General features: G+C 37.3%; 1 protein-coding gene across 2 annotated transcripts in view; it reads right to left on the bottom strand.

Annotated features, from left to right (window-relative positions):
* The window catches only part of CNOT1 (CCR4-NOT transcription complex subunit 1), a 105608-nt gene that overhangs the window by 50346 nt on the left and 31261 nt on the right, over window positions 1–24001 (bottom strand). The window contains exons 3-13 of one of the 2 annotated variants that reach the window (XM_008702573.2): window positions 12053–12160; window positions 11386–11484; window positions 10943–11011; window positions 10801–10855; window positions 10104–10307; window positions 8698–8866; window positions 6656–6782; window positions 6398–6508; window positions 3767–3937; window positions 3235–3362; window positions 1107–1347 (exon numbers count right to left, since the gene is read on the bottom strand). In XM_008702573.2, the coding sequence (XP_008700795.1) occupies window positions 1107–1347; window positions 3235–3362; window positions 3767–3937; window positions 6398–6508; window positions 6656–6782; window positions 8698–8866; window positions 10104–10307; window positions 10801–10855; window positions 10943–11011; window positions 11386–11484; window positions 12053–12160 (1482 nt within the window). Of the gene's footprint in view, window positions 1–1106; window positions 1849–3234; window positions 3363–3766; window positions 3938–6397; window positions 6509–6655; window positions 6783–8697; window positions 8867–10103; window positions 10308–10800; window positions 10856–10942; window positions 11012–11385; window positions 11485–12052; window positions 12161–24001 lie in introns of those variants that run through there. The other variant, XM_008702571.2, reaches the window with a different exon arrangement.

Genomic DNA, 24001 nt, shown 5'->3' on the forward strand with positions numbered 1-24001 from the left:
GCATTCTGGGATCGAGCCCCACATCAGGCTCCTCTGCTGGGAGCCTACTTCTTCCTCTCCCACTCCCCCTGCCTGTGTTCCCTCTCTCGCTGGCTGTCTCTCAAATAAATAAATAAATAAAATCTTTAAAAAAAAAAAATGCTTGTTAAACATTCTGTAAACTAAGTTTACCATGTAATTTGAGTCCCTAGAAATGGAGGGCTGACTGAATAGCATAAAACTAAAGCTAACATTTTTCATTTATAGACAAGAGTCTTAACAAATCTTTTGAAGTACCTATATATAATGTGAACAACTGAGAATAAAAATGATTAAAGAAAAATATTAGCCCGAAAAAGGTACTTGAGGGGTGCCTGGGTGGCTCAGTTGGTAAAGCGTCCGACTCTTGGTTTCAGCTCAGGGTCATGATCTCGGGATCATGAGACTGAGCCCCGTGTTGGGGCTCCACGTTCAGTAGGGAGTCGGCTCAGAGATTCTCTCCCTCTGCTCCTTCTCCTACTCTCTCTCTCAAGTAAATAAATATTAAGTAAATAAATCTTTAAAAGGGAGGGGCACTTGATGTAATGTGCTTGAGAACTGTTTTTTCTAAAGCTGCTGCATTTGTCATTATTAAAAATATAATAGGCTATTAGGGGAAAAAAATCAATAGACAGAAAAATATCTACAGGTTAAATTCTACAGACTTAGGGAGGGAAAGCACAGGGCTTAAAAGGCATTTCAGCAGAAACAAATAAAATTTAGATGCTAGATATGGATAAAAGAAAATAATGTCAATTAAACTGATTTATAATCTTCTCCCATTTACTGTTAAAAAGTGACATGAGTACCTTCTGGTCCCATGATAAATAACTGGGCTCCTTCCTGTTATCAAAAGCACACTGGTGCCCTAGTAGTACAGAGCTTTCATGATACTGAATTTTTTTTTTTTTTGCCTCTTCCCTCTTTTTCTTTGAAGTTTTAGACTTTAACACCCACATGATGCTAAAAGATAAAATAAGCTTTATGCAAGTGCCACTTTTCAAAGTGTCATAAGTGAAGATTGACAATTTAGTTGAACATCCTCCAAAGAATGTCAGTTATTTAGAGAAAAAATTGTTCACGCTTACCTGCCCATGCCATGCATAGTGCAAAATAATAGCAGAGTTAGGATGATTTCCGAGGAAAATTGGCATCAGAGTAGAGATGAGCTCATGGCGCAAGGTGTGCCAAGAGGTGTTGATTTGTAGTAAGGCCAATACCAGCATGTCCGGACAGTGTTTAATGGGGAAGCTGAAGAGCTGTTTGACTTGCTCATACTGCCCCACCTCTGCAAGTCTCAGCAGAGATTCAATCAAATCCAAGCTCTTCCTAACAAGAATGGAAGTAAGATACTCTGTCAATGAAAACCGAAGTATACAAAAATCTATTTTTCAAATAAGTGATACCAGCTATCACAACAAAACTGAGTTGTTGTCAATTTGAAAAATAAATTGGTGGTGTTCATATTAAAATTATATGCTGGTATACTTTCAGACTAATTTCAAAGGCAGTCCAAGTTGACAGTAAGTGATGAAGGAGAGGTGACACCACACACCACTTACATAAACACGGATATATAAAAGGAGATATCATCAAAGATTTTTGTGATTGGTATAAAAAATAGAAACAACATCAAAGACTTAATTTAGGAAGTCAAAAATCCAAAATATAAACACAGACCTAATTATACACACAAAAAAATTCTACACAAAAATATAGCCTGAACACTTACTTTGGTAATGCCAAGGTCTAACTTAAGTGCTTCCTGATGTCAAGCAAGTTCAGAAGTCCACAGCATCCCCTATGCATTATTCTTGCCCCAAGAAGCTGAATGTGGTTGACTTTAATCAAATCTCAAGATCTTACTCTACCCTTAGTCCATGAAAACTATGGGGACAGAGATCAAATTAAATGCCATGAGGAAACATATACCCCATATCGTGGGGGTAGTCTAAAGGATAAATGATCCTATTACTTCATCATATCAATGGCAAAAATTATATTTCAAAAAAAAAAAGAGAGAAAAGGAAGACTTACAGAATAAAAGAAACTACTTGTAAACCCTATCTGGACTTTTCATCACACAAGCTGTTAAAAGACATTTCTGAGACAAACTTGAATGTACAGCCATGTTAAGGAATTGTTAAATGCGCTATGACATTTCAGTTTGATAAAAGAAATACTGCTATATACATCAGACTTGATGGGGAAAAAATATCAACCAAGCCTGCATATCCAATGTTGCTAGCACCTGCGAAAAGGACAAACTTTAGAAAGAACTACTGCATGGGAGTCAATCTTTCAGAACAGGGATCAGCAAACTACATCCACAGGACTAATCCTACCTACTGCCTGTTTCAGTAAATGTTTTGTTGAAAGAACTACACCCATATTTATATTGTCCTCCAATAGTTAAACAGTTGCTACAGAGACCATCTGACCAGGAAAGCCAGATATTAACTCATCTGTTATAGGAAGTTTACCATCTCTTGCTTTAGAAGATCTGGCATTAACTAAAGGGCTTTAAACTGCCGTAAAAATCCCACCCACAGCCCCCAAAATTCAATCATCTGTTCTGTGTTGGAGAAGGGTCTCAGAAAGCTAGTTAGAAAAAAAGTAAGAAACAAAGTAGTTACCTTTGGGGAGCAATCCAGCCCATGTCCGTGCCCCACCCCCGTGTGTGTGTATGTGGGTATGTGAGTGTGTGTTTCAACAGTAATGGAAGTACTTTCACCATCCTTACCTCACATTCCTAGAGAGGAGTGACTTGAGTTCCAGGAGAAACGTACTGGGCCAGAGTCAGATTCTCCCTCAGAAATTAGGAATTGGAACTCAAATAAACTAGGTAATTTAGCTGAAAGGATTAGAATTGATGGGTTGGCCATCTTGAGCTACTTACAAAGAAAAGAAAGCAAGCATATCTGTAGACAGAAGAAGGGGATCTAAACTAAGGGAGAAGTACAAACCTCCTTCCAATATTTAACAGTTTCAGAGAATACCCACTGGCAGACCTTACAGAGGAAAAACATAACTATCTAGTGATAAGGAAACTAAAAATAGACTTTTATCCATCAACAACCCTCTATAAATATTTAAAGTTTAAGTAGGCTCACTAAAAATATTGTTTCAGTAAAACCTTTTAAGTATGTAGTTGCTCCCTATTAATTTTGCAAAAAAGCATTAAGTCACCCTTGCAAGAAAAGCTAGAGTCTTTACCATGTGGCAATTTCTCGATTGTCATCCTCTGGTGGTGCTTTCAGAATATCAGTGGCAACCGTATGACAGGGATAGTCAGCAAAACAGAAAATCTCTGGATTTATAAGGGAATGCTGAATGAAGGAGAGCTGGAACAAGAGAAAAAAGTCCTTACCACCATAAATGACCACAAATGCTATAAGAACCTGAAACATTTTCATTAGGCTAATCTCAATCTTATTAGAACGACAGCTTCTCTTTTAAATCTTAATTATGTGCTCTTTAAAAACCACAGACAATTCAAATACATGAAAGGTAGAAATAAAATGGTCTTGGAGACAAGCAGTTGGGAAAATGCTTTGCTACACTTTAAGTCTGACTAGTTCCACACTATGATGATATTCTTTTCAAAATATTGATGGTCTCTACTATTCTGCACTGCACGAAACAAATTCTACGTCAAAAGAATATTTTAACCAAGGGACAGATGGCACTATATTAGGAATAAGTCGTCATTTGCTTCCCCTTCTACAGTTAAACACCATTCACTTACCTGGCCTTCTGCATGTTTCCAAGGTCTATATATGAGGTCTACTGGGAACACTTCCATACCTAGACCCCTCTGAATGCCATAAACCACATTATGAAGTCCTTTACTATCACGAATTTGAAATCCAGGATGGTCCAGTTCATAAGTTACTTCCTTGAAATTCAAACTCGGGTTCTACAACAGAAAAACATTTCAAAATCTAATGAACAAAAAGTGTACACATTTCTATGCTTTATCCAAAAAGCCAAACTAAATCTGAAATTAAATTAAAATGTTCTAATTATAAACTCAAAATAATCATAATCTGGCATTACTAGAGACTTAGAAAAGTAATTTTTAATATTTAAAATAAACTGGTTCTACTACCAAGGCACTCCAACCTTTAAGTTCATTCATGACATACTTCTTGCCATGGGAGTGTTTAAAGGGAACTTTCTCTTCCATACTTAGTCCAATAAGCAATCCCATCCCAGTTCGGCAAAACTCTTCAATCAGTGCCTCTTTGTTTTTACACCAACATTCTATTACCTTGGAACAAAGTTGCAAAGATAAATCAATTATCCCAAGTACCTTTTTTTTTTTTTTAAGATCGGATTTATTGAGAAAGAGACAGAAAACACATGCACTTGTGGGGGGGGGAGGGAAGAGGGAGAGAATCTAAGCAGAGTCCATGCTGAGCACAGAGCTTGACATAGGGCTCAATCTCACAACCCCGAGATCACGACCTGATCAAAATCAAGTCAGATGCTTAACAGACTGAGCCACCCAGGCACCCCCCAAATACCATTCTTAACTAAAGATCTCCCCTAAAAAGTATACCAATTGTATGCATCAGGAAAAGTGGTCTAAATTCTTTATGTCAAAATGATTGAAAATTCCATTACAAAAACATTCTATGAAAAGGTATTAAAAAAAGCAGTATGAGACTCCTTAAGAAAACATAAAACAAAGGAAACAAGTTTACAGAGGACAATTTACCAAATACTCTGCACAAAGTACTAAGTTTATTTTATGCTTGAAAAGAAAAAGGCTGTCCACACTTCGTACTTAAAACGCCTCAAAGCACCATGGCAGTTTAGTTTTGCTCTAAGGTGACTCCTTGCAAGCCATGAAGACATTAATGCTTGCTTTACAAAGCAAGGGTACAAAGAACAAACTTTCAAAAGAAGTATTCACTCTAAGGTAACAACAACATTCAGAAAACAAGTTTTTTTTTCTTTCTAAAATTTGTTTCAAGGACTGACTGTAACAGAACAGAACCAATAATGTACTATAAAACAGCATTATCACAGAGATGAATTTAGTAAATCCACAGGTAAGTTTGGTAAGACTGTAAGAATCCCCTGTGGTTTTTTCCTCTCATCCTTGGTGGGCAATGGAGCAAACAAACTGTTGACCCTAAATGAAATTGTCTTCTGCTCTCTGCCTACAAAAAATGTACAGAAAACTCTAATATACAAGAAGAAAGAGAAGGAAGGAAGAAAAGAGGTTACTAACTCAATTGTTCAAACCCACAGTGCAGGCTTTCAATTTTATAGCCTTTTGCACTCTCTGAAAACAGAAAATAGGCTGAGATAGCACGAAATACTGTTCGTCTCCAATTTTTAAAAAGAGATTATTTTCAGTAAGGGAATAAAGTACAATGATGGAACTACTGCGTGAAAAAGTCAGATTTTTACTTTTGCATGAGCACCACAGGATAAAAATCAAAAAAGTATGTTATGAAACTGGTTTTGTTTTGTTTTCATTTCCAAATTTTCTGTCATGATCAAGTATTATTTTTTCCTATTACAAAAGAAGAATAAATCTGAATACTATAAACCCATCTACTATCAAGAAAAATCTAAAAACTCATGATGTTGTTAATAATAATGTCATACAGGCATCTGTAAACCAATTATACCTATGAATTACAACCATAGAAAACTAAAAATGAGAATTAAATGTCCTGACACCTTACAAGAAATATTATTGTTATAAATGTTATATATAGTCTTTAAAGTTATATTTTGTTCCTTAACATTTTCTGGATGAGACTAAAGATACTACATACATCCTTACTCCACTATTCTCCCACTCACTACACTTCACTCCCTTTTAAATAACCAAGGTTTCATTCCTACATGTTTTATTTTAGCATTCTAACATTTTAGGAGAGGTACTTTACTTATCTGGGGGCAAATTATTTAGTTTGTGGATATTCTAGAAGTGGAAGTAGTAAGAGAGGTATGGATTTTATTATCCTTATCCACCATAAGCAAGATAGCAGAATTTTTGTTGCACTTTCCACAAAATATTCAGAAGGCTTTCTTTCTCAATAATTCTTTATACAGTCGTTACTTTGCACTAAATTTGTTCCTCCAAAATAACAACACACCAGGACACCACCAAATCACCTCAGCAGTGCCACTCACAATTGCACAGCAGCAACTCCTAATGAACAAAACTGGTATCTGATTATGAACTATCTCCAGAACATAATCATCTTGTAAAGTTCATTACTTTGGAGCCAGTGAAGTCGGGAACCCCAAAACACTGCTGCTCTCATTCAGCTAAGCATTTATTAAAATTTGCTTTCTTTGGACTATATCATATTAACATCATGAATATAAAACCATGATTACATGTACTTACCAGTTCTTTGAGAACATCAATCAAGACTTCTACATTCCACGTGTGTGCCTGTGCTCCATCACTTTTATCTTTTCCATCACTCCAGATCCCACTGCCAGGAGCAGAGATACTCTGTACAAGTAAAATTTGAATTAAACAAACCCAACTAATGTGTTCAGCTCTGATTGGTAGATAAATCAATCATACTGTAATTTAATAAATAAAATAAAGAGGGCAGGATATTAATTCAGATTGAAAAACAGTGATTCTTGTATTTACCTGTAATGGAATTCCATCTGTCAATCCTGAATGAGTTCGAGCCATCATCCCCAAAACCCTGGCAACCTGGGCAGCTGTGACCTCCCGAACACCAAACTGCATGATTATATTGCGACATTCTTCAATACTGAAACAGAAATTAAACCTCAGAAAACGCTACCACCTTCAATACCAAGGTTAAGAAATACTAATATGGATCAGCCCTGAGTGAAATCCTTAGACTTTTACTAATGTAGGCTTCATTCCATGTTATTTTATAGAGCAAGGAATATAAAAAGCACCTACTTAACTAAGAAAATGGGAAAACTTTTCCTTTTCACTGTATCTATATAAGACGGATATTAGCTGTATCTATTGTGGTAATCATTTCATAATATATGTAAATCAAACCATTTATGTGAATCAAACCATCATGCTATATGCCTGAACTTGTACAGTGATGTATATCAACTATTTCTCAATAAAACTCGAGGAAAGAAAGGAAATGGAAAAAGTTTAAAAAATCAATGGAAGAAAATACGAGCCAAGAGTAATGATTATCTTTCACAAAAACAAAATTAACTTCCTCCACCTTCAATATGAATCAAGTTTAAAATACTGATACTTAGGGCGCCTGGGTGTCTCAGCTGGTTAAGCATCGACTCCTGATTGATTTTGGCTCACGACATGATCTCAGGGTCATGACACAGAGCCCAGTGTGGAAATTAAGATTCTTTCTCTCCCTCTCCTGCTGAGCGACCCTCCCCCACCCCCTTAAAAAATATATATATATATAAATTTTATATATATAAATTTTATTTATATATATTTTATATATATATAAATTATATATATATATAAATAAAATACTGATACTCAAGGTGAGTTTGATTATTTTGATATGTACAAAGCCTTGAAAATGTATCCTAACTCTTCTACTTTGCTCCTTGAAGCTCAACTAAAAAGCTTTAGGCCAGGCACATATTCATACCCAACAAATATATTTTAAAATAACTGGAAATTTGGTTTCTATGAAGAGTCTGAAAAACATTAAAAGTTAAAGTCAAAGCTGAATGCATTAATACCCTCAATTAACTCTTAAGAAAATACTGACAATCCACTTGATCACAGTCGTAAGTACTACTAACAGGGTGAAAGTATTTCCTTTGGTGTTCTAGCAAGTGAGAAAAACATTCAAAACATTTCTCCTTAAAAGGAAGGTTGTACAAAATGAAGGTACAGTGGGGATTTGAAGGGACAGCGAGGGAAGAGAAAATTAAACACATCAGATAGGAAATGATAAAATTTCCATAAACACTTGCCTCATGCTCTCCCTCTCCCCCAAAAGCTAAAACTGTCTATCTTGGCAACTAGTCTAAGAACCTCTGATTTCTAAATCTGAGAAACCAGGGGAGTGGAAAGAGATAAAAATTTAGCCACCAGAATATTTACAGCTGCCACCAAAACTAATACAGGCATACCTGGGAATTTTGTGTGTTTAGCTCCAGACGACAACAATAAATCAAGTCAAATGGACTTTTTCATTTCCCAGCATATGTAAGTTAGGTTTACACTATACTGTAGGTCTACTGAGTGTGCAACAGCATTATGTCTAAACAAAATGTACATACTTGAATTAAAAAATACTCTTTTGCTAAAAACTGCTAGCCTTCGCCTGAGCTTTCAGTGCGTTTTAATCACTGATGACAGATCAATAATAAATATAGTAATGAAAAAGTTTGAAATATTGTGAGAAACGTCAAAATGTGACACAAAGACACAAAATAGTAAGCAAATGCTATTGGAAAAATGGTGCCAACAGACCTGCCTGACATGGAGTTGCCACAAACTTCAGTTTGGAAAAAAAGTGCAGTCTCTGTGAAGCACAATAAAGTGAAGCATATAAAATGAGGTATGCCTGTATGTGGAAGATTAAATTTAAAAGCAAAAGTCCTCAGAGGCAAAGATGATGGCACATTAACTAATCTTAGGAACTTCCCTTAAAGAATTACATCATATTTGACGCAAGAGTAATCAGAAGTTTAGTATGTTTTACTACCAACCTTGCACAAAAGCCATAGCCTACTTCCTGCATAAAATCAGCCAAGGAGCTCTCCATCATGGTTTTAGCTACCCCTCCGGAATCAGGCAGGATCCTGTCCATTAGAATGTCCCGTTTTTCAGGGTATAAAAGTGGTGCAAGCACCACAGGACAGCGTTCCTGGGGAAAATCTGAAGGAGAAAAAGAAGATTACAACTGCTATACTGATTAAAAACAAACTATCCTCATTTACCCTAAAAGCCCCCAAACCTGAATCTTCCACAAGTTTATTTTCAAAGCTTTTTCAGTTTTTTCCAATCCAGCTAGCCCAAGTTATGACTTTAATACCAATTTCAAAATATGAATGTTTTATCATCACAAAAATTGTTTGGATATATTTGTAAGTTTTTGTATTAGGATCCCAATACCTAGTGACCAATTCACATCCTAAATACTACTTCAAATTTTCACAGGACTATCAGTTCCCATACAAAGAAGACATCAGAGATAGAGAACCATTGTCTATTTATTTCACTGACAGAAAGAAAATTTATCACTAAGAAAGTTAATGCAGTTTAAAATTAAACTATATACGGGCACCTGGCAGGCTCAATTGGCACAGCACGGGACTCTTGATCTCAGGGCTGTGAGTTTGAGCCTCTCATTGGGTGTAGAGATTAAATAAATTTAAAAAACTTGAAAAAATTTTAAAATAAGGGGCACTTGGGTGGCTCAGTCACTTAAGTGTCCAACTCTTACTTTCAGGTCAGGTCATGGTCTCAGAGTCCTGAGATTGCTCCCTGTGCTCAGTGGGGAGTCTGCTTCTCTTCTCCCTCTTCCTCTCCCCCTCTCCCTAGCTAGTGTGCATTTTCTCTCTCAAATAAATAAATCTTTTAAAATATTTTTTTAAACTATAAAAAATAATAGTGAAAATGGACAGTGCTTAGTGTATAATCAAAGATTTGTTTTAAAAAGACTACTCATCTCTATAAAATAAAGATCAGAGAAAGAACAACATCAACAGGACTAGGAGTTATCTTAGCATAGCAATTCGAACAGCCCAAGAAGTAAAGCGGGCATATCAATAATGACTGATTTTTTTAAGTAAAAAGAGTACGTCACAACAATGTAGTCTCCATCACCCTAAGGGAGAAAAAAAAAAAAAAAAGACTACATAGATAAACATACCGAGTCTTAACTGAGACTGTTATTTATGGAACAAGATTATTGAAGTTATGTTCATTTTATACCTTTCCTATGAGGCTTTAATCACTTTCATATGTAAATTACAAAATTCTCTCTCAAAAAATTAACAACTTAAGGATAGAAAGTAAATCATGGTCTTCACTTGTATTCTAAAATCCTTCTGTCATGTGTTTGTGTTCATCCAAAGAAATAATCTTTTGTAGGCAAGAGACACTCCTTTACCTCTGCGCAGCGTCTTAAGAAAAGCGTCTATTTGTTCCTGTCCAACTCCAAAGGCTCCCTTCTGCCCAAAAAGGAGATGGGAGAGGAGGAGATGTAGGACCTCTATTGCTATATCTTGGAAGCCACCTTCTTGATTTCCACTGACGTCTGCGTCAATGTAAGAACGCAGAAGATCAGGAAGCTTCTGTTTGATAAACTGGGCAGCTAGAAGTCAGGTAAACCAAAAACCACAAGTTACTTCTGCACCACAATAGATAAAAAGTCACATCACAACACCATGACCATGACCATCATTCTCATTCACCAACTCACCCCTCACCCTCTGATGTTTTCACAGCTATAGCAGCAGGTATAAAATAAGAGGCCAATTGCCAGGAGGCAGTGGGGGGGGGGGGGGGGGGGGGGGATGGAGAGTTGTTCAGTGGGTATAGTGTTTCAGTTTTGCAAAACGAAGTAGTTTCAGACATCTATTACACAATGTGAATACAGTTAACACTACTGAACTATACGCTTAAAAAAATGGTTATGAAGGTAAGTTTTATAGTATCTTTTTACCATACATACATACATTCATAAGACAGATAATCTTAGCTTATTTTATTCTCTAAATCTAAACTATGGAGCCTCAAGATTCAAAAACTAATGGATTTTAAAGAAATAACCTCACTACGGGATCTTTAAGAAAAAAAGAACTTACCAAAACCTCTGAGATCTGAGCTGGAAGAATTCAAGAGGGCAAGGCCAAAAATTACCTGAAACAAGAGGGGTTAGATTGACGAAAGAGTCAAGTAACTGTCTTTAATTCCAATTTTGCCTATCTCTCTTCTTAAATCACTTACCTCTTGTACTTTGCTTAACTTGAGAACTTTACTCAGCTGGGCAAATAAGTGGGGTGCAGGCTTTAAACTCTGAAACAAATCAAACTTTATTTTAAAACAAGAACTTAAAAAAAAAAAAGATCTTATAATTTTCAAGAAGTTTTATAAAAAAACATCTATTCACACAATTACGGTGCTACAGAGGAGTGACAGAATTCTGTAGTCATGCTAGAAACAACACCCCACGTCCTAGACTGTGACCAGACAATCTTAAGCCTTCACATGATCTGGTTTTATTAAATTTCTACATATTATCAAACTGTCTTGATTTTGCTAGAAAACTAAAAAACCGCAAAGTAACTACTGAACTTTTTAAATCAGGACATGTCATTATGAGATCAAGGTTTAAGGCCTTTTTAGAAAGTCACATTCTTAGGACTACTGAAGATAAAAGCAATACCAACCTTCTGATAGTGCAATGGATTATCAATGGCATAGGACAGCGTCGAGATAAAATTTGGCTTTGTAATCAGCGATGCACACTCCTGAATCAGAAACTGAGTCTTTAAAAATAAAAAGTGAATCTTCATTAGCACTAACATTCACCTTCTTCACAAACACATAGAGGTTCTCAGAACATTAAAGTGTCATCTAATATTGTATACTGTTTCTATACTTTATCAAAATAAGCTCTTTAAAAATCCCATTTAAACTACTTAGAGCCTATTAGCAACAAGTTAACACCAATGCCTCTACAGAATAGTTTCTATTGACAAGGTAACTATAAGGCACAATATAACAACAAACTATTACCAGATTGAAAATCAAGCCAAAGAAATCCTATATAGAACAAGAGGTCCCTTCTCTGCCTTACTTATCAAGTAGGACTTCCCCCACATTCTTGCTTCCTGCAGGCAGGTCTGATCCCCAGCAATCAAAGCCTGACCTAGGTAGCTATTAATGGTCTGCAGCCAAAAAGGAGAAGGGAAGGACAAGTCCCAATACCTTTTAGCCATTCAAGCTAAGATCATCTCTGGATGATTTGTATGTGTCATTTGCTACACAATATCCAAAATGCAATTCACTGAACAATTAGATCTAAGTAAACATAAACTCCATAAGCCCCAATACCTGATGAAAATCTTTGCCACTGCTTTTACCATCGCCACTGAAATCCACATGCGAAAATAGGCAGCGTAATAAATGCCTGTCTGCCTCAGGACCGTGCCGATTCACAATCTAAAAAGAACAAAAATACGAATTTGTAGTCACCATTAAGGAGGATTAAAAAAACAATCTCCAGGCAAAATCCCAAATTATATTAATTGTTCATTTTGAATAAGACTTATAGGAATTAATGAAATGGAGGTGCCAATATTTTATAATTAAATGTTTTTTAAATGTTTCCTACAGTCACTGGCAAGAAAAATACAAGAAATTAGTTAGTCCATATAAATAACTGTGTGCATTTTAGTCAATATCTAAATCAAAACACCAAGTAGCATAAATGACATGTGGTAAGAATACAGAGTGTTTTTAAGTTATAAGGCAACAATTTCATAACAAACTGGAGTTATGAGAATATCTCTTTTTCTATGCACTATTTGTACCCTAAAAATGTAACTTTAAACCTAACACAACTGTAACTCTTTACAATAGCCTACAAGGCAACGCCCTAAAAAAACAGTCTGGGGACAGCACGTGGTTCAGTTGGTTAAGCATTTGGCTCTTGATCTCAGCTCAGGTCTCTATCTCAGGGTTTTGAGTTCAAGCCTTGCACTGGGTTCCACACTGTGCATGGAGATTACTTTAAAAAAAATTAATACATAAAAAATTTTAAAAAGCCCTTCTTCAGTACTTTTTTTTTTTAGATTTTATTTATTTATTTGACAGAGGTAGAGACAGCCAGCGAGAGAGGGAACATAAGCAGGGGGAGTAGGAGAGGAAGAAGCAGGCTCCCAGCGGAGGAGCCCGATGCAGGCTCGATCCCAGGACTCTGGGATCATACCGAGCCGAAGGCAGGTGCCTAATGACTGAGCCACCCGGGCACCCCCCTCCTTCTTCAGTACTTTAGATGTTGCCCCCAAGCTCCATTTAGTTTCTTGCTGTTTCTCAAATTTACCAATGTTTGTACTTGCTATTCTAATTATAAAGCTTCAGGTATCTACACATGGGCTGTTCTCTCAGTTCCTTTCATAACTACACGACCAGCCCCCCTATCACCCCTTCACTCTGCTTTACTTTTCCCCATAGAGCTTATGACCACCTGATATTTTCTTTTTTATTTTCTATGTCCTTCACTAGACTTCAAGTTGCACAAGAGCAGGGAATTTGTGCAGTTGTACTCACTTCTTCACACCTACAAAAGAGCTTAGCACACAATTAAGTACAGAGTAATTATTTATTAAATGCTTTTTATAAATATTACAAATAATATTTTCTTACACTTTAGGGTAAGTATGGTACTGAGCTTCCTTGGTTTAATCTTCAACAACTATGCCAAAATTTACTGCAATTTTATAGATGAAGAGATGAACATTTACATCAGACTACATGAGCCTTAAATTCCATGTAGATGAGCTGAGAAATCAGGATTCATGGTCCAACTCCAAAGCCTATATGCTTTCCACTGAATCATAATTATGTGGTACATGGCTAAGTTAACTTATTTCAAATGTTTCCAGTTTCCCCGCCCAGAAAATGTAGGGTGTTAAATAAGAGCAATTTTTACACTGTCCCACAAACATCTTGGCATTAAAAATCAATAAAATCAGATAATTAGTAAGAACCTCTGCATCTCTAAAAATTACTGTGAACCTATTCACAATATATTGGTTCTATGGGTTCTTACAGTCCCTTAAGTCCTGTAAAAACAAGAGACTATTTTTTCCTATCCCCTAAAATGCTAAAAACATCTTAAAGAGGCAGTTCAAATTAATTAGGAATAAAATTACTTATGCTCCAACCAAATGGACCTCTCCCTCAAATGAACAAGAATATTTGGCTCTGAGGCGCCTGGATGGCTCACTTAGTTAAGTGTCTGCCTTTGGCTCAGGTCATGATCCCAGGGTGCTGGGATAAAGCACCAAGCATCAGGCTCTCTGCTCAGCAGGGAGCCCACTTCTCCCTCTCCCTCCGCTTGGTGCTCTGCCTACTTGTGCGCATGTGCTTGCTCTCTCTGTCAAATAAATAAATAAAATCTTCAGGAAAAAAAAAAAGAGTATCTGGCTTAACAAATATTTGAGTACATACTGTAGTATTCAAGGTACAGCAAATACAGCAGTGGAGGAGATCAATGGGTTCTGTAGCTCTCGTGAACTATAGTCTCACAGGGGAAAGTATGAAGAATTTGATAATATTAACTATCATATAAAAAAACAAAAAAGGGTTATGTGATATAGGTAGAGGAGGGGGGAGTGATACTTCAGTAAGGCCTTCCCTAAAGATGTAACATATAAGCTGAGACTTAAAATACTGAGGTGACAACAACCACAGATAAAGCTTGAGGAAAGAGCATTTTAGGCAAAAAGTAAATAGTATGCAAATGCATTTAATAAGATGAAAAAAAAGAAGTCAGAGGGAGTCAAGGGCCTAGATCATGGTTAAGGAACCTACTGACTTATCTGCTACTGTTACATCAATCTAAAAAATGGAAGAGATATTCCACTAGACTGTCAGTGACCAAAAACAAAACAAAACAAAAACAAAAACACAAAACAGGGGTGCGTGGGTGGCTCAGTCAGTTAAGCATCAGACTCTTGGTTTCCGCTTGGGTCATGATCTCAGGGTTGTGGGATAGAGCCCCACATCAGGCTCTGCACTCAGTGGGGGTCTGCTTCAGATTCTTTCTCCCTCCTCCTCTGCCCCTCCCCCGCGCGCACGCTTCCGCTCTAATAAAATCTTTAAAAAACAAAAAATGTTTTAACTAGAGTAAGCAGAATTTTACGAACCTCCCTTCTTATCCTTCACATTTATTTCTACATTATATAATTTTACAATTGCTTTTACAGCCACTCAATCTTACCAACCCTAAGAAGTACAGACAAACAATACCACATTATTACAGATAAAGAGTTTTTAGAAAAATCAAGGTTTCAATGACTGAAAAGTGTCATGCTTAACTTGCAGGATAGTGGCAGGATCACAGGTGTATTTTATAGCAGCTAGGTGAACAGAATATTCATTCAGTGATACCATAGTGCCCTTCACTAAAAGCAACTGGTTTTTTTTCCCCTAAAACTAAAGGGCTATTTTAAACGCATGATCTTGGATTGCAGAGATGTTGACATAAGATTTCACGGATCCCCCAAGATCAAGCCCCGGGCATTTTCACTTAAAATTTAAACCATTCCACCCACTGGACAGGGGAGACCAGTAAAATAAGTCAAAGTTTTAGTTAAGTACATTACAATCTGATAAAAATCTTTAGGCTGCATTGGTAATAAATTAAATATATCAAAGGCAATCTACAATACTTCAATAATGATCTGATCTGTGGCTAGAATAACAAAATCTCATCTAGAAGTCACATATTAAGAGGGACATTAACAAACAGTGCATTTACAATGGTAGAGATTCAGAAAATCATGTGAAATGGTTAGAAAAATGGGGCACTATTTGCCCTAGAGAATACATGAGAAAGAATTAAAGACTTAATTGTGTGAAGGGTAATTACACGAAATAATAAATCTGATACAGAAAAAGAGCCTCAAACATTTATTTTAACTCATTATAAGGAAATTCCTAGTAAGGCTGTCCAAAAATTGTAATGCTTAATCTTACGAGGTAGTCAACGTTCATATTCAGAAACAACAAAAATGCCATTAATACTTGTTAAATACTCCTTTGGGTGGAATACTGATAAACCAGCTGTTAACCTGATGATTTGTGTCTGCAACATAGCTCCTAAAAATACTTTATTTATATATATATGGATATGGAAAAAACTCAGAAAGACTTATACAAAGAAAAATACAAAACCTAACCTAACAGATGACCTCAAAGTTCAAAACAAACAAAAAAAAACCCAAGATTCTACACAATCATAAAATACCAAATTTTGGGGTGCCTAGCTGGCTCAGTCCATTAAGCTCAAGTCATGGTCTCAGGGTCATGAGATAGAGCCTCAAGCTCTTAAGAGTTGGCTCAGCAGTAGGCATGAAGCCTGCTTAAGAGTCTTTCCTCCTGGCTCCCTCTGCTTCTGCCCCTCCCCCACTTCAAAAAAAAAAAAAAGTACCAGATTTTAAACATTTAAATGAAGGCAGTAACTCTCTACATTACAATGATCACAGTTTTATTTTTTTTTAAGATTTTATTTATTTGACAGAGAGAGATACAGCCAGCAAGAGAGGGAACACAAGCAGGGGGAGCGGGAGAGAAAGAAGCAGGCTCCTAGCATAGGATCCTGATGTGGGGCTCGATCCCAGAACGCCGGGATCACAACCTGAGCCGAAGGCAGACGCTTTACGACTACGCCACCCAGGCGCCCCAATGATCACAGTTTTAGACTGTAATATGCTCTATAGAAGTTATGAAGCATCTTCATATTTTTCTTGTTAACAATTTTAACTCTTAAAAATACTGATTCTAGTTTTTCTTATCTGTATGAATATTTTGGGTTACTTTATAAAAATAGATTTGCATGTATTTGAAAGTTAACTATATTGAAAAAATTGTGCAGCAAATATAAAGGGTAGTTCTAACATGAAAATCATTAATTCAAAGGACAAAACTTTCAAATTTCTAAGCAAAAGATGGTGGAACTATTAGAACTTTGTTGGGCTATTGAATAACAAAAAACTTCTTTATTTCCATTTCCAATAAAACATACTCCTGAAAAAAGTGGTCCAGAGAGACAAGGAAGATAGCTCATTATTACCACCTCAAAAGACAGGCCAAATCAGAATTCTATCTGGGACTGATCATTTCAGAAATAAAAATGTTTAGGACTGATTAATGTCCCAGAACATATATGAGCCAATAAGAGACTACCCATTTAGAAACCTAGATCAACATACTGCAGAATGACAAAGGAAGTAGAGCTGAGGAAACAACAAAGCTCATGACGCTACCTTTAATGTCTATGAGCAAACCATCTAGCCAAAGGCGAATGCTGGAGAAGTAGAATGAAGGAGGCCACAGGAGGTGGCAACCATTACCGAATTTGAAAACAGAAAGGACACTCTACCCAACATACTTCTCAGCCCTCAAACATCCCTAAGATTGTTTACATGTGAGTAAACAACCGGGTCGATTCAAAGATGAGCAAAAATCCAATGATTCAGTATGGAACCTATTTGAAAAAACTGTAAAATAAACAGAACAAAGAAACAAGACAGATGAAAAGCATACATTTTGAAGGATTTACCCAAATAAATAAATCAAATAAGATTTCATATTGTCAAAGAAATTATATGAACTGTTTTTGTTTTTTAAGGGGAAAAGTCCTCAAAAAGGTAAACATTGGTTCAAAGACAAGAGAAGGAAATAAAAGCAAGCTTGCAGTACTTAAAAGAGAAACTGAAGGCAGGGGCGCCTGGCACAGCGGTTAAGCATCTGCCTTCGGCTCAGGGCGTGATCCCGGCAATCTGGGATCGAGCCCCACATCAGGCTCTTCTGCTATGAGCCTGCTTCTTCCTCTCCCACTCCCCCTGCTTGTGTTCCCTCTCTCGCTGGGTGTCTCTATCTCTGTCGAATAAATAAATAAAATCTTAAAAGAAAAAAAAAAAAAAGAGAAACTGAAGGCAAAAATTTTCAGAAAAGATAACTACCTATCAATATACCTCTATCCCCATGAAAAACAAATTCAAAATAAACAACAAAAATATCCATAAAATAAAGACTTGAACAGGAAGATTGAAAGATACACAAGAAAGCACAAGAAAGGCTGATGCAGCATAAATAATGCCACATCATACACATAAAGTCAATAAACTCTATAATAATAAAAAATTATAGGTATATTGAGGCTCGGAGTAGATGCAGGTAGGAAAAGTCAGTTAACTAAAATAAAATGGATAAGGAAGGATAAATACAAGGGAAGACAGTCTGGGAGTCTTTAACATTACACATTGCTGAAGATTAATGGAGAGTAACATTTACAAAACTAGGGGTAAACTTGACTCAACAATCTAGTTGTAGTTGGACATTAAATAAAAATGAGAAACATATTCTCAAGCATGAAAGAATTCTGTTACCACCACCCAAGTTCGAAATGAAAGAAATCTGACAATGATCTACAGCCAAAAAAGAAATGAATGAAAATACAAGGGTTTTTTGGGAATACAGAAACTGCAGTAAAGGACAGGCAGTAAGAACTGAATCCACTTCAATATATAATATATTTCTAATGGGTGCCTTATTGGCTCAGTTGGTGGAGCACAAGACTCTTGATTTCAGGGTCATGAGTTCAAGCCCCACAATGGGTGGACACGGAGGCTACTTAAAAACAAAGAAACAAAAAACCAAAAACTGCATTTCTAGTAAGACTAAATTGCTTCTTGAATAAAAGCTGTTTTACAGATTTACCTTTGGGAACAAAAATTTTACATAATTACCAAGCAAAATTAAATTACTAAAAAAGTATTCCCTAAATATTGGAAGTAATATGAAAACAATGAAGCCAACACGATATCCAGTTGGTGGTGTAACTATGCCAAGAACTACTCTAAATAACTTTAATACATTAATTTGATGGCACATCTCTAGTGAGATACACAGCCATATCTCATTTTATTGCACTTCACTTTACTGCACTTTGCAGGTAATGTTTTTGTTTTTCAAACTGAAGGTTTGTGGCAACTGTGTATTGGGTCATTTCTGCAAAAGCATTTGCTCATTTCTTCTGTGTCACATTTTGGTAATTCTCGCAATATTTCCAATTTTCCCATTATATATTTTTTTAAAGATTTTATTGATTTGAGAGAGAAAGAGAGAACGAGAGAGAGAGCGCGCGTGCACGCACACACAAGAGGGGGGAGGGTCAGAGGGAGAAGCAGAATCCCCACTGAGCAGGGAGCCCGAGGAGGGACTTGATCCTGGGACTCCAGAATAATGACCAAAGCCAAAGGCAGTTGCCTAACCAACTGAGCCACCCAGGCGCCCCTCATTGTACTTCTTATGGTGATCTGTGATCATTTTTTTTTTTTAAGATTTTATTTATTTATTTGACAGAGAGAGAGAGACAGCCAGCGAGAGAGGGAACACAAGCAGGGGAGTGGGAGAGGAAGAAGCAGGCTCCCAGCGGAGGAGCCTGATGCAGGACTTGATCCCAAAACGCTGGGATCACGCCCTGAGCCGAAGGCAGACGCTTAACGACTGTGCCACCCAGGCGCCCCTGTGATCATGATTTTTGATGTTACTATTCTAAGTGTTTCAGGGCACCATGAACTACCCCAATACAAGACGGCAAACATAATCAATAAATGTCATGTGTTTTCTGACTACTCACCAACTGGATGCTCCCCAAACTTTCCCTCTATTACCTGAGACACAATATTGAAATAAGACTATTAATAACTCCACAATGGCCTCCTAAGCGTTGTCAAACTTATCTCACTTGAAATCAAAAGATAGAAATGACTATTAGTTGAGGAAGGCATGCTGAAAGTCGAAACAGGCCAAAAGCTAGTCCTCTTGTGTCTAAGTTGGCCAAGGTGTAAATGCAAAGAAAAAATGTCTTAAAGGAAATTAAAAGTGTTACTCCAGTGAACACACAAATGATAAGAAAGCATAAGAGTCTTATTGCTGGTATGGAGAAAGTTGTTGTGGCCTACATAGATCGAACCAGCCACGACATTCCTTTAAGCCAAAGCCTAATACAGAGCAAGATCCTAACCTCTTTTCAACTGTATAAAGCCTGAGATAGGTGAGGACGCCGCAGAAGGAAAGTGTGAAGCTAGCAGAGATTGGCTCATGGGGTTTAAGGAAAGAAGCCATCTCCATAAAAGCACAAAGTGAAGCAAAGGCTGATGCAGAAGCTACAGCAAGTTATTCAGAAGATCTGGCCAGATAATGAAGGCAGCTACAGTAAACAACAGATTTTCAATGTAGATGGAAAAAGACTTAGAAGAAGAGATGCCATTTAGGACTTTCACAGCCAGAGAGAAGTCAATGGCTACTTCAAAGGACAAGCTGACTCTCTTATTAGGGACTAATGCAGCAGGTGACTGTAAGTTGAAGCCAAAGTTCACTTAGCATTCTGAAATCCTAGAGCCCTTACAAACTATGTTAAATTGACCCTGCCCGTGCACTATAAATGGAACAAAACCCTGGAGGAAAGCACATCTGTTTACAACGTGGTTTAGTGAATATTTGAAGCCCACTGTTGAGACCTACTATTCCAAAAGAGATTTCTTTCAAAATATTACTGATCCTTGACAACACACCAGGTCACCCAAGAGCTCTGATGAAGATGTATAGCAAGATTAATGTGGTTTTCACGTCCACTAACACAACATCCATTCCGCAGCCCATGGATCAACTAGTCATTCCTACTTTCCAGTCTTACTATTTAAGAAATACATTTCTTAAAGCTAGAGCCAGACAGCAATGTCTTTAATGGATCTGGGCAAAGTAAACTGAAAACCTTCTGGAAAGGATTTACCATTCTAAATGCCATCCAAGAAGAACATTAAAGATTAATGGGAAGAGGTCAAAATATCAACATTAACAGGAGTTAACGGAAGAAGTTGATTCCAAACCTCAAGGATGACTTCAGGGGTTGAAGACTTCAGTGGATGAAGTAACTGCAGATGTGGTAGAAATAGCAAGAGAACCACAATTGGAAGTGGAGCCTCATGACGTAACTTAATTGCTGCAATCTTTTGAATGAGCAAAAAAAGTTTCTTGAAATGGAATTTACTCCTGGTGAAGATGTTGGAATGACAACAAAGTTTAGAATATTATATAAACTTAGATGATAAAGCAGCAGAAGGGTTTGAGAAGACTCAAATGTTTTTTGAAGATTTTATTTATATACTTATTTGAGAGAGAAAGCATGCACAAGCAGGAAGAGCAGCAGAGGAGAAGGAATAGCCAACTCCACGCTGAGCATGGAGTGCAATGTGGGGCTCCATCTTATAACCCTGAGAGTTCATGACCTGAGCCAAAATCAAGAGTCAGATGCTCAACCAACTGGGCCACCCAGGCGCCCTAGGACTGACTCCAGTTTTGAAATAAATTCTACTCTGGGTAAAATGACATCAAAGAATATCACATGCTACAGAGAAATCATTCTTGAAAGAAGAATCAATCGATGTGGCAAACGTCCCTGTTGTCTTATGTTAAGAAACTACCAGGGCCACTCCAACCGTCAGCAGTCACCACCCTGACCAGTCGCAGCAGCCATCGACAAAAGGCAAGACCCTCTACAGGCAAAAAGATTAACTCTGCTGAAAGCTTATATGATGGTTAACATGTTTTGGCAATGAAGTATTTTTTAATGGAAATATGTACACTTTTTAGACATAATGATATTACATACTTAAGACGCTGTACTATAGTACAAATGGGACTTTTAAAATTTACTTGACTCACTTTATTGCAATGGTCTGGAACCAAATTCACATTATCTCTGAAATATGCCTAAGGATACCTCTGGGATACCCTAAGGGCTCCCCTTCCCCCCTACCTCTATTTTCCACAATCATAGTGCAGTTAACAGCATCAGGGCTGTTAGTCTGAAACTCTTGATTGTGCAATGTGGAACAGAGTAAATGATTTTTTTTTTATCACTGAAAACTGGAATTTTGTGCATAGGAAAAAAAGGAAATAGATTTCAGATCATTAATGCAAGTAAAGATAAATTGGGAATACCAGTAGTATCAGTATGAACTCATGGTGTATTTTCTCCTTAGCTTTGTCCACTGAAAGGCCTAATAAATGAACAACTGATCATCAGCAAGCAATGCAAGTGATGAAGTAACTTTCTAGGTCCAAAATGGTGCCACTCCTGCCCAGGATGCCATGCCAGCAAACCAAAACTTAGATAACTTTCGAGTCCCTGTAAATATTCCACTTCACCAGAAATGCAGTACATTCAGTCAGCCAATACCCAAAGGCCAAGCCAACTCTGGGCCTTCTCACCTTTTTTTTTTTTTTAAAGATTTTATTTATTTATTCGACAGAGATAGAGACAGCCAGCGAGAGAGGGAACACAAGCAGGGGGAGCAGGAGAGGAAGAAGCAGGCTCACAGCGGAAGAGCCTGATGTGGGGCTCAATCCCATAATGCCGGGATCACGCCCTGAGCCGAAGGCAGACGCCCAACCCCTGTGCCACCCAGGCGCCCCTGGGCCTTCTCACCTTAGAGAAGGTTGACTATGTGGCCCCAGCCAACCAGATGTTTTTCATTAGTCTCTTCCTTGTTTTTTATTTGTAATCCTATAAAAATAGCTTCTTACCTTCTGCCCCATTTTGCAGTTCCCCTGAAGGGGACTGCCCATGTAATGAAGTACTACATAAAGTTTGTTTGCATCACCTAAGTTGCCTTCTTTAGTCACTTTTTAAGTGGAGAGATGATCTCCATATACCATTTTCCACTAAAATAAAACCAAGGCCTCTTAGAGAAACTGCTGATTCCAGGTCTGAAGCAAGATGAGTCTAGAATATTTTAGTTTCCCAGTTTCAGAAATGACATCAAGGACTATAAATTACAAAAATAAGGGGACAAAGAACTTCAAAGCCAACAAGAATTAAGCATTTACTGGCCAAAGAGTCTCATCAGTAATACTTTTCAATGAACTCAAATATATCAAATATGTTCAAAAATACATGAGTTCTTGGTGCACCCGGGTGGCTCAGTCAGTTAAGTGACTGACTCTTGATTTCGGTTCAGGTCATGTCAGGGTCGTAGGATCGAGCCCCACATTGGACTCTGCACTCAGAGGGAAGTCTGCTTGGGAATCTCTCCCTCTCCCTGTGCCCCTCCTCCCACCCACACACCTGCACCCACACGTGCTCCCTCTCTAAAAAAATAAACCTTTAAAAAAAAAATACATGAGTTCCTAAGAATACTAGAAAACTCATTTACTGATCATGTTTAGAAGATGATAGGAAACAAGTCACTCTGAAAACTGGCAAATAAAGAGAGAATCAAGCACTGATCTTGCCCTTCCTATATACAATGTACCTCAGGTAACCATATAGTTGGTAAGCCAAGTTTCGCTTTACAGAACTATTTCAGGGGCACCTGGGTGGCACAGCGGTTAAGCGTCTGCCTTCGGCTCAGGGCGTGATCCCGGCGTTGCGGGGTCGAGCCCCACATCAGGCTCCTCCGCTATGAGCCTGCTTCTTCCTCTCCCACTCTCCCTGCTTGTGTTCCCTCTCTTACTGGCTATCTCTATCCCTGTCGAATAAATAAATAAAATCTTTAAAAAAAAAAAAAAAAAAACTATTTCAAGAATGCATAACAGGAAGAGTACCATCACTTCGCAATCCCTAACAAATTAATGAATCCAGTCAATGAACAAAGCCTGCTAAAAATCACAAAAGTAGAGGAAACCAAACATTGCAAACCTCCTGATGAAAGTACACAGCAACTACAAACTGTCCAAAAGAAAGAAAACTCTTAATCTGATTGTGCTTCTAAATTTACCAACTTACAGAAAATACAAGAGACCTAAGAACATGTTAAACACCACCACGGCAAAATTCACACTGTGGTTAACTACAGGACAAAGAACCTGATTTAACAAAATAATTACAAGAAAAAAAGAGTGAGGGAAAATCAGAGATTTTAAAAGAGATTTGATAAGGGCCAATGCAATACACATTTATTTTATTTGGATCCTAATTCAAACCCAAGTGTGATCAAATTTTTAGATGAGGCAAAACAAGAAATCTGAGTGTTAACTGGATATTACGTTTAGAAATTACTGCACTTTTTTTTTTTTTAAGGGCCAGAGAGCAAGTACGCACCCACAAAAGCTGGGGAAGGGCAAAGTGGGAGGGAAAGAGAATCCCAAGCAGACTCCACACCCAGTGCAGAGCCCCAAGTGGGGTTCCTTCTTTTTTTTTTTTTTTTTAAGATTTTATTTATTTATTTATTTAACAGAGAGAGAGAGAGAGAGAGAGAGAGAGAG

The sequence above is a fragment of the Ursus maritimus genome, unplaced genomic scaffold, assembly GCF_017311325.1.
Source record: "Ursus maritimus isolate PB19 unplaced genomic scaffold, ASM1731132v1 scaffold_19, whole genome shotgun sequence".
In the NCBI taxonomy this organism is placed as follows: Eukaryota; Metazoa; Chordata; class Mammalia; order Carnivora; family Ursidae; genus Ursus; species Ursus maritimus.